Source organism: Apium graveolens, unplaced genomic scaffold (genome assembly GCF_009905375.1).
Source record: "Apium graveolens cultivar Ventura unplaced genomic scaffold, ASM990537v1 ctg6220, whole genome shotgun sequence".
NCBI lineage: Eukaryota > Viridiplantae > Streptophyta > Magnoliopsida > Apiales > Apiaceae > Apium > Apium graveolens.
In genome coordinates this window covers 27,585-39,345 of record NW_027419294.1, presented here as the reverse complement: position 1 = coordinate 39,345, position 11,761 = coordinate 27,585, and the positions used below count along the sequence as shown (strand labels likewise).

Sequence of the window (11,761 nt, the reverse complement as noted above, 5' to 3'; positions counted from 1 at the left end):
GTTGATTAGTTCTGTAGAAGCATTACATCCAACTTATGCGAGGGCAATAACTCACCCAAAAGAAAGTTCTAGCAAAACTATCTTGGGAAACATCCCAAAATCTCAGCAGCTGTTAATACAAATGGAAGAAGATACCATTGAACCTTATTTTTCAGGATTTAATTATCTTTATCAATATGGAAGAATAGCCACTGAAAAGGAATTCGTTAGTGAACATTTCTTCACCACAGACAAGAAGAATGTTAGCTACTTCAATTTCTATCCAAATGCTGATCCAGACATGGTCTATGAAGCATACCAATATGGACTATTAGCACAAGTTTATCCTGCTAATAACCTTTTGGAAATTTCTAGGTTCCCCGAGGAATTTAGAAAAGCAGTCAAGATATTTAAAAACAATTATCTTAAAGGAAAAGAGATCGACCTCTTCATCAAAACCACTAGTACCATTATGTGCTGGAAAAATGAAGAAGAATACGATTGTCCACCTAATCAACCTTTACATTATATTCAGGTTGGTCCTGCCAAGGAAAAGTTCTATTCTCCAAGCCAAACAATGGAACCTACACTGGAGAAAAATGATTTAAGAGCACTGGCTGAAAATAAGTTATTGATTTTAATCAATAAGTTATTTAGTGTTCAAAAGGAAGATAAGCCAAAAGTCAATTTAGCTACAACACATGCCTTAATGACCTCTTATTCCCATAAAGGATTAAGTGAAGATGACTACATAAAGTGGTCGCCTTCAGAAGGCAATTATTACATAAAGATGTGTTGGATCGCATCAAGAAATCTTCTGCAAGAAAAAGCAAAGGAAATAAGCAAATTCGGCATCCAATCTCGAATGTCAGATCTGCGGTGTCACCACTCCAGACAAAGAATCTGGAAAAAGAATAATGGAGGACCCTTCCACTTCCAGCAGAAGACAAAGGACTTTGCCTAAAGTAGGAATACTGCTCAATAGCAAAAACCAGGACAGCGTTTTTAAAAATCTTATCTTTTTGGAAAAAGGTAAGGAATCTACTTTATGAAAAGCAGATGGCATCTACTTTATGGAAAGCAGATAAAAATAGAAGGCATCTACTTTATGAAAAGCAGAAGGCATCTACTTTATGAAAAGCAGAAGGCATCTACTTTATGAATTATTGGAAGATGACTAGTCTTGTAATAGAACTCTTCCTTACTCTATAAAAGGGGAGCTAAGTTTTAGGAAAGAGCATCTTGTAATCGACAACGAAAAACTCTTTCTTAGTTTAGAGAGTACTAGTAATGAATTGTGAGTAGTAGCCCCAACGGGGTTTAAGCTATGTATTATGTAAGGGTTTGAGAAATAAATAATATTTGCCTATTTTGACAATACTTATGCATCCACTCAGCCCCTCTAAAGGTTTCCTCCCATGGAATTGGAGCAGCCTCTTCCTCAAACTGGAATAATGCCTCATTTCCTGTAGGCACTGGAGTGTTTACTGGAGCTGACTCTCCAGAACTTGCTAGAATCTCCTCATCTTCAAATAACACCAAGGTGTGTGTGGCTGTAGGAGACTCTGAAGCAGTTCCAGCTTTGTCTAAATTCTGATCTTCAGTTCCAAGATCAAGAATTGGTGTTGTTGGTATCTCAGCCTGTAAAATTGGAGAAGTAACAGAAGTTGGCTATTTTGTAGTTAGAGCTTCCAGATATAGAATAGTTGGTATATTCAAATTATGAATATCTATTTCAGGACTTGCCTCTTGTTCTTCAACATCATTTGTAGCTTTGATTGGAGAGTGAGATGGAGAAATCACAGATTCTTGCACAGGTTCTGATCTGTGGATTTCAGGAATTTCAGATTCCTGAATCAGAACTTCTTCAGCTGCTGGCAGGGCCTTCAATCATAATAGGTTTTGATGAGATCAGAGATTCCTGATCCCCTTCCTTAGCATCTTCAGCATCGTCAGATTGAGTTTGTGCAATATGCACACTTGCTCTCATCTTCCTCAATTTTGATTTTCTAGATGGAGGGGTGACATGATCTGTATCAGAATATGAAGACCTCTTTCTTTTCTGAATGCCAGAAGCTTCAACTGCTTTCTCCTTCTGAAGAGTTGACTCTTCAGCTTCTTCTATCGCAGGTTCGGTGCAGGAACCTGGGACCTGTTCTTCCTCATCTGATTCATCTCTCAGAATCAGCCTTCTCTTTCTCCTTGGTGGAGATTGAGGACAGATTTAGTTCTTGAGGTTTTAGGTTTGGAGGATGTGTCAGATTTTATAACTGGCACCTTTTGAGAAGTACCAGAGGTTAGTTGGTTTTGGATTTGGGTCTGGACTGTGAAGTGCTGACAATAGGTGCTAATCTTGGTGGTTGTGAGGTAGACTGTGGTTGTTGAGTAGTGGATGGTTGTGATGGTGCTACATCAGGGAATATGGCTGTGTAAGTGCCTGGGATAGTGTTGACTAAGAACTGTTTAACAGATTGGGGTATTTGGAGAGGTCTTAGTACTTTCTTCTTGTTATCAGCAGATAACAAGTCAGTAAATTCCCTTTTATGTAACTTAAAAGGTTTCATTAGGTCACTGAACACTTGGGCCCCAAGTGTTCAGTGACCTAATGAAACCTTTTAAGTTACATAAAAGGGAATTTACTGACTTGTTATCTGCTGATAACAAGAAGAAAGTACTAAGACCTCTCCAAAATACCCCAATCTGTTAAACAGTTCTTAGTCAACACTATCCCAGGCACTTACACAGCCATATTCCCTGATGTAGCACCATCACAACCATCCACTACTCAACAACCACAGTCTACCTCACAACCACCAAGATTAGCACCTATTGTCAGCACTTCACAGTCCAGACCCAAATCCAAAACCAAACTAACCTCTGGTACTTCTCAAAAGGTGCCAGTTATAAAATCTGACACATCCTCCAAACCTAAAACCTCAAGAACTAAATCTGTTCCTCAATCTCCACCAAGGAGAAAGAGAAGGCTGATTCTGAGAGATGAATCAGATGAGGAAGAACAGGTCCAGGTTCCTGCACCGAACCTGCGATAGAAGAAGCTGAAGAGTCAACTCTTCAGAAGGAGAAAGCAGTTGAAGCTTCTGGCATTCAGAAAAGAAAGAGGTCTTCATATTCTGATACAGATCATGTCACCCCTCCATCTAGAAAATCAAAATTGAGGAAGATGAGAGCAAGTGTGCATATTGCACAAACTCAATCTGACGATGCTGAAGATGCTAAGGAAGGGGATCAGGAATCTCTGATCTCATCAAAACCTATTATGATTGAAGCCCTGCCAGCAGCTGAAGAAGTTCTGATTCAGGAATCTGAAATTCCTGAAATCCACAGATCAGAACCTGTGCAAGAATCTGTGATTTCTCCATCTCACTCTCCAATCAAAGCTACAAATGATGTTGAAGAACAAGAGGCAAGTCCTGAAATAGATATTCATAATTTGAATATACCAACTATTCTATATCTGGAAGCTCTAACTACAAAATAGCCAACTTCTGTTACTTCTCCAATTTTACAGGCTGAGATACCAACAACACCAATTCTTGATCTTGGAACTGAAGATCAGAATTTAGACAAAGCTGGAACTGCTTCAGAGTCTCCTACAGCCACACACACCTTGGTGTTATTTGAAGATGAGGAGATTCTAGCAAGTTCTGGAGAGTCAGCTCCAGTAAACACTCCAGTGCCTACAGGAAATGAGGCATTATTCCAGTTTGAGGAAGAGGCTGCTCCAATTCCATGGGAGGAAACCTTTAGAGGGGCTGAGTGGATGCATAAGTATTGTCAAAATAGGCAAATATTATTTATTTCTCAAACCCTTACATAATACATAGCTTAAAACCCCGTTGGGGCTACTACTCACAATTCATTACTAGTACTCTCTAAACTAAGAAAGAGTTTTTCGTTGTCGATTACAAGATGCTCTTTCCTAAAACTTAGCTCCCCTTTTATAGAGTAAGGAAGAGTTCTATTACAAGACTAGTCATCTTCCAATAATTCATAAAGTAGATGCCTTCTGCTTTTCATAAAGTAGATGCCTTCTGCTTTTCATAAAGTAGATGCCTTCTATTTTTTATCTGCTTTCCATAAAGTAGATGCCATCTGCTTTTCATAAAGTAGATTCCTTACCTTTTTCCAAAAGATAAGATTTTTAAAAAACGCTGTCCTGGTTTTGCTTTGAGCAGTATTCCTACTTTAGGCAAAAGTCCTTTGTCTTCTGCTGAAGTGGAAGGGTCCTCCATTATTCTTTTTCCAGATTCTTTGTCTGGAGTGGTGACACCGCAGATCTGACATTCGAGATGGATGCCGAATTTGCTTATTTCCTTTTGCTTTTTCTTGCAGAAGATTTCTTGATGCGATCCAACAACATCTTTATGTAATAATTGCCTTCTGAAGGCGACCACTTTATTGTAGTCATCTTCACTTAATCCTTTATGGGAATAAGAGGTCATTAAGGCATGTGTTGTAGCTAAATTGACTTTTGGCTTATCTTCCTTTTGAACACTAAATAACTTATTGATTAAAATCAATAACTTATTTTCAGCCAGTGCTCTTAAATCATTTTTCTCCAGTGTAGGTTCCATTGTTTGGCTTGGAGAATAGAACTTTTCCTTGGCAGGACCAACCTGAATATAATGTAAAGGTTGATTAGGTGGACAATCGTATTCTTCTTCATTTTTCCAGCACATAATGGTACTAGTGGTTTTGATGAAGAGGTCGATCTCTTTTCCTTTAAGATAATTGTTTTTAAATATCTTGACTGCTTTTCTAAATTCCTCGGGGAACCTAGAAATTTCCAAAAGGTTATTAGCAGGATAAACTTGTGCTAATAGTCCATATTGGTATGCTTCATAGACCATGTCTGGATCAGCATTTGGATAGAAATTGAAGTAGCTAACATTCTTCTTGTCTGTGGTGAAGAAATGTTCACTAACGAATTCCTTTTCAGTGGCTATTCTTCCATATTGATAAAGATAATTAAATCCTGAAAAATAAGGTTCAATGGTATCTTCTTCCATTTGTATTAACAGCTGCTGAGATTTTGGGATGTTTCCCAAGATAGTTTTGCTAGAACTTTCTTTTGGGTGAGTTATTGCCCTCGCATAAGTTGGATGTAATGCTTCTACAGAACTAATCAACTGGAAAGGTGGCTTGAATTCTTGTTTAGTATAAATATTTGCTGCAACTTTTGCTTCATCAAAGGATTTGTACTTCTTATGTTTGATGCCTGAGAATCCTTTTATAGCTTTCTCAGCTATCTCCCATGTAGTGTATATTCCTGCATTAGGACCATTAAACACCACATAATAGGTTTTAGGGCCTTTGTATCCGTTCGGGACAGCTGAAGTATGACCTTCAGTCTTTGTAGGGATTTGAATTCCCCCGTTAGGCCTCAAATTTAAATTAGAGGTTTTTGCTAATGTTATGGAGGTTTGAACCTCAGTCTTGCTTTTTGGCAAAGCAACAGCCTTTAACGGATTTGTTATTTCTTTACCTAGAGCTGTTTGCTCAGAAATAGACTCATCTTTGTTCATTTCTGAAGATGGTGATGAAGTAACCATTTGTTGTGAGGTATAAACCTCAGTCTGGATTTTTACCAAATCCACAGGTGTCAACGGATTTGTTGAGCCTTTACCAGTAGCCGTTTGCTCTGGGCTAGTTTCAGAATTGTTCATTACTGAAGAAGATTTTGAAATAACCTTTTATTGTTCAGAAGGTTGAAACCTTCTTACAAATTCTATTTCAACACGAATTATAAGAAGTTCATCTTGTAACAACTGAATTTTCTTCATAACAATAGCTTCTTGCATTGCTAGTTTGTCCATAGCTACAGGCTTATGGTAATCTCAAAGAAAGAGATGTATGTAGGCAAAGAAGCCTTATATGTATTCAAGATTTGGAATAAAGATTTGTTGGTGCTTTTTTTACCCTGAATTCCTCTATATTTATAGCCTAAAAAGTGGCTTTGGATTCCTGAAAAATAGTGTAAAACAGTATAAAACATCACATCGTTATAATAATGTGTTTACCTGATCTTTCTGAAATTCTCTTGTTAAAAAGTCTGCTAAGCAGTTTTTAACTTCTTCGATGTGCTCTACATCAAAACTGTAGCGAGATAACCATTGCTGCCATCTTACTAATCTTCCTTGCTTATTATCTCCCTGTAACTTAATACGAAGAAAATAAGTGAAGTTTCTATTATCAGTCCTTACCAAGAATTTGACCGGAGTTAGATAAATAGAAAATTTGTTAATGACTCTAATGACTGCCAGATATTCTTTTTCATTTGAATGATAATTTTTCTCAGCATCTTTAAAGCTTCCTGAAGCATATCTGTATATTAATTCTTTATCAGAATTAACTGCTTTGAGAATATCCTCCCCAGTATTCGCCTGAAGCGTCTGTCTCAATGATAAGCTTGTCATCCGGCTCCGGATGATAGAGTTTTGGAAAACCCTTCAGATTCTTTTTTACCTTACAAATGTAATTAGTATCTGAATCTTTCCATTCCCAAGGAATATCTTTCTTGAGCTTAACCTGCAAAGGTGCACGAATGGCTGTAAGTTTTGGAATATTATCAGATGCATAAGTTAATATACCTAAAAACCTTTCAACTATTTTTTGTCTTCAAGTTTGTTCGGAAATTTATTAATATGTTCCAGAATATGAGCTTGAGGACAGTGCGTTCCTTGATCAATTTCTAACCCTAAGAAATTAATCTTTGTTTTAAAAAGTTGTGCTTTCTTCTTGGATAAAATTATACCAAGATGTTGACATCTCTTTAGAACTGCTGCTAAATGCCTTAAATGATCCTGTTCAGTATCACTAAATATTAGGATATCATCAACATAAATGCAGCAAAATGATTCAAATGACCTGAATGCATCCTGCATGCGTCTTTGAAAAATGGAAGGAGCCTGTATAAGACCAAATGGCACCACGATCCATTGGTAATGTCCTTGGGGACATGTAAATACTGTCAATAACTGTGATTCTTCGTCTAGCAATACCTGCCAAAAACCAGATTTACAGTCTAATGAACTAAACATTTTCTTACCTCAGATAAGGGTGAGAAGTTCATCCTTATTTGGTAGGTTATGGCTGTCTCCTATTGTAGCCTCATTGATTGCTTTATAGTTGACTACCATTCTTTTCTTCCCTCTTCTCTTCTCAGCTTCATTTTCTACAAGAAATACTGGAGACATATGAGGTGATTTACTGGGTATGATGATCTTCATATCCAGAAGCTCTTAAATTTGTATGCCAAATTCTTTACGATCTTGTGGGTTGTACTTCATAGGTCGAACCTTGATTACAGTTTTAGGATCTTTGAGCTTGATTGCTGCTTTCATCCATTTCTTGGTCTTTGTAGGATCCAGTGGATTTTCTGAGCAGACAGAGTCTAATAATCCTTCGATTATAGTCTTCTTTTCTATATCAAGAATTAAAATTTTACAATCGTTTAATTCTTTAAATCTTTTAATAACATCCTTCCCCCTCTGTAAAAGAAAATTTTTATTAGTGCTGATATTAATAGCATCGGGTTTTTTGGTTTTAGAATTCTTTTTCATTGATTCTAGAAAACCTGGAACTCCAACTTTACGAGCTGTTGTTATTTTTCTGATATATACCTCTTGACCTGAAAGGATTAGTATAATCATTTTTGTATACTGAGTGAATGGTTCATATAATTGGCAAAAATTATTACCAATTAAAAAATCTATTCCAGCTTCCTGTTGGTAAACAGTAGGAATATGAAATATTTCACCTGTTATCAGTATATTAAGGTCTTTACATACCTTCCTGATTGTAATGGTGCTTCCATTAGCAATTTTAGCTTGTATAGGTCTTTCTGCGTTAATCCAATGTTCTGGTGGAATAACATGCTTACTTGCTATGCAAAGGCTGGAGCCTGTATCAACATAACAATGTAATTCAATCTGTTTATATCCTGTAAATTTTAATTTACCTGAGATATAAATGGAGTTTGGATTAGTGATGTTGGTCATCACTTCTTCTTCAGTCGAATTCTGAGGAAGTTGATTCATTAGAATCTGACTCTATTGGTCTAGGGTCCAGTTCTTCAGTTGAATATACTTCTTGAGTATCTTTATAAGGGTCTTTAATAGGAATATATCCTAAAGAATAAATTTGTTCTAGCATTTAGACCTTGCCGTCATGCTTCTTCCTATTAGGGCATTCACTTGCATAATGTCCTTCTTCATTACAGATCCAACACCTGCAATTTTTCTTGCCTTTTGGGCAAAACTTTTTCTTATCATTAGAAAATTTCTTGGACGATTTTTTCTTGAAATACTTACCTGGTTTATAAGGATTTTTCTTCTTGATAAATTTGTAAGTAGTCTTATGTTTATAAGACTTCTTCCCGTAGGACTTCTTGTAAGAAGATTTCCTACATCCATACTCAAATGGTTTTTCAATAATCTTTTCATAACACTGTTTGCTAAAAGATTTCAACTGCTTTTGTTTCTTTGTTAAATCACAAATTTTTGAGATTTCCTCTTTAACAATTCTTTGAGCATAGGCTAAACTATACTCTGCTGGACCAGTAGCTTCTAGATTAAATCTTTCTAGAGCTTTTAATCCTACCAGTGGAATTTTGAGGAGATAGTATTTTACATAATTCACATATTCCGCTTGGTCATCTAATTGGTGTAGATATTTTTCATAATCACAGAAAAATTGATCTAGGAAACATATATCGCAAAGCTGCATATTAGTGATCCTAGTTCTTGCCTTTTCTTTAATTCTTAATAACTCCTGTAGTTTATCAGAAGCTTGATTAATTCCTAAGAACATTGTATAGATGCCATCTAATACATTTTCAAAGGCTGTAACGGGACTCATGACTGGTTCCCAAGTGGTGTTTTTAATAAAATTATTAATGACACCCAGAGTCTTATGTTCGATCAATAATAAAACTGTGTTTTGATCATCATAAGCGTCTTTGTTAGTCTGAATAGTAAGACTAATTTCTTTTGCCCAAGCGTCTATGAGCTCTTTCCTGTTTGGCTTTCCGTCAATATTTAAGATATTATTACCAAAAATATTAGAATTTCCTTTAGCCTCAGAATTATTAAAAGGATAGAAATTACCTTTCCTTTTTCTGCTTCCTTCAAGTTTCTTTGTACCTGATGTTTCTCCTGATTCTCTTTTGGTGAAGGAGATGCTGAAGGAGGTGCTGAAGTTTGATGGGTGTTCATCCTGAGGTTTTCTATTTCCTCATCTTCAGAACTATCAACTTCTGTTTCTTGAAGGTCTTCCTGTTCTTCAGAACTGAAACTTTCAATTGTGTTAAGAATGTTGTATTCATTAAAACCAAATAAAGATTTTAATTCATTACTGTCTTCTATTTCCTGGTTGGCTTTAGATTCATCATCTAACTCCATTAGCCTGATTGCTTGTTCGAGGACTTTATAGTTGTCATCATTAACCTGCAATTCTTCTTCTTCTATATTATCCCAGAAGAATTTTTCTACTATTTTTATGTAATTCATGTTGATTTCTTATCAACACCGAATGACCATGTCAGACTGCCAGGATTTTTTCCAGTTCCTAGCTCTTCGTTACCGACGCTATAGTTGGGTAACTATATTTCCAGATCCTTGATTTGTGCTCTGGATCTTCATCTGTTGTGATGATTTCTTTTCCTTTATGCTGCCTTTCTTTGAGGGCTTCAAGGATTTCATGGTTGCAAGGACATTCTTGAATTGTTGCTTTCAATTCAGTAATGATCTTTGCTGCTTGCTGCCTCAATGTTATCTGTAACATGATTAGCATGCTGAACTTTAAACAACCTAAGGATTTCTCCTATTTGTGGCTTAATATTTTTATCAAAATCCTATAGTAATTCCTTAATGCTCATCCTAAGATTTTCTTAAGGTATTCTATGATTTTATTGAACTTGCAGTCAATAACTTCATTATCACACTTAGTGTTTCTAAGTTGTGACAACTGAACTTCTAATTTTTCAATATTAGCGTTCTGTTTTACTAAGAGCTTTTTTATGTCTCTCAGGATTTCTATTTCCACATTACTCCCCGCTCTCAAAGAAGTAGAATATTTGTTGAAGATACTAGGTGATTTTGAAAAATTTTCACTGGGATCTTTACTTAGTCCGAAGTAGGACAGTAAGTTGTAGATTCCTAGTAAACATCTTCCTGTAATCTGGTTAAGATTATTCGTTGAAGAAACAATAGTGTTAAGGCTATTACTTCCTACTACACCACTGAAGACCTACTTCCTTGGTTCAAGGTATATTCCTTTAATTTATTTCTTAAACTCTAGAATTTTTCCTTTTTTATAAATATGCGGGTGCATATTAGTATTTAGAATGACTACAGATGATCCAGTTTCTGACATAAATCATCAACTCTTCTGGACATGCTATGAAGTAATTCTTTATTAGAGGTATTAGAAGATTTACCAACCTCTAAGGTTCTTCCTCTAAAACTCATTCTAGGTTTTTGTCCTAGAATTGGCTTATTCTTTGCAATATCAATTGCCCAAGAATTATCTAAAGGACTGATATCTGAAAATTGCTTTTCTTCTACAGATGCTATCTCTGAGAATACATCATCCAATTCGATATATTCATTTTTCTTATAGTCAATGCTATGATGACTATTGGTTAAAGCATAAGCAACAATATAAGTTAAGCTAAATACTTTATCACTTGCATTCATCAGATTATGTCTTTCAAAGTCATGCACAAAAGATAATATCTGATCAAGATTTTTAGTTTCTAAACTAAAACCAAATTTAGGATAGACAGTAAACATGAATTTTTGGTATGCTAAATTACCTCCAGCAGCACCTAAAATACAATCTCTTCGATCATTGATTCTATTATCTATTAAAGCCATTTTAATAGGAGAATCTATTCCTTCTTGAAATTCTGCTTTAAGCAAAATTTTTATAGCACCTAAGTGAACTACACTGATAGTAGATCTTACATCTTATCTTAGAGTCTATTTTCAACAAATTTTTGCTTATCTCTTCCTTAGTGATTAAAGGCAGATAAACTAAACCTGTAGTATCTTTTATATCTACATGCATTTCTTTGGTAGAGATATAATAAAAGATATTGTTTTTTTCTTTTAAAATAATTTAACATAGGAATGTTAAATATTTTTTCTTTTCTTAAACCGAGTCTGCTTCTTTTGATTTTAGAAAGAATTTCTTGCTTTATCAAAAAGCTTGCTTGAAAACCTTTTTCATTTTCTGAAAACTCGATTTCCAAATTGTTTTCATCTTGAGTTTCCTCAGGATGTTTTTCTGTTAACAAACTCATTTACGGATTCTTAATAAGATCATAACTGAGAATTCTTTTAAGAGAAGATATCTCTGTTTCTATTTGCATAGAATATCTATTATAGAATTGAACTTGTTCAGTTTTAAATTCTTCTAGATCCCAGATAAGAGATCTAATGTTTCTATTGTCTTTTTCACTGACAATCTTTCTAGAAACATGTAAAAGGTGTTCTAAGTATTGATAGTTATTTATGGAAATCATGTCACTACCAGATATGTTTACTAACCACGGATGATTATTGCTACTCATAGAATGAGAAGATTTAGAAAGATTTAACACTTATTAAAAATACAGAGTTCTAAGCATTTGTATTTGCAGTAAGGTTCAATAATATAATACCTATTTTTGACATAACTGAGTCTTTGTAAGATATGATCCGAGAATTTATTCAATTCTGTAGTTATCCTGATGTTGATTACTCCAAGGATGCACCTG

General features: G+C 35.2%; 1 protein-coding gene across 1 annotated transcript; it reads right to left on the bottom strand.

Moving 5' to 3' along the window:
- Positions 1-10,349: 10,349 nt before the first annotated feature.
- LOC141703104 (uncharacterized) lies at positions 10,350-10,877 on the bottom strand. Its single transcript, XM_074506705.1, has one exon. It carries the CDS (start codon positions 10,875-10,877, stop codon positions 10,350-10,352), a length of 528 nt encoding a protein of 175 aa, XP_074362806.1.
- Positions 10,878-11,761: the final 884 nt, after the last annotated feature.

Bases quoted from the DNA above. Each gene is read 5' to 3' on its own strand.
- LOC141703104 (XM_074506705.1), bottom strand. From the start codon at position 10,877: ATGGCTTTAATAGATAATAGAATCAATGATCGAAGAGATTGTATTTTA.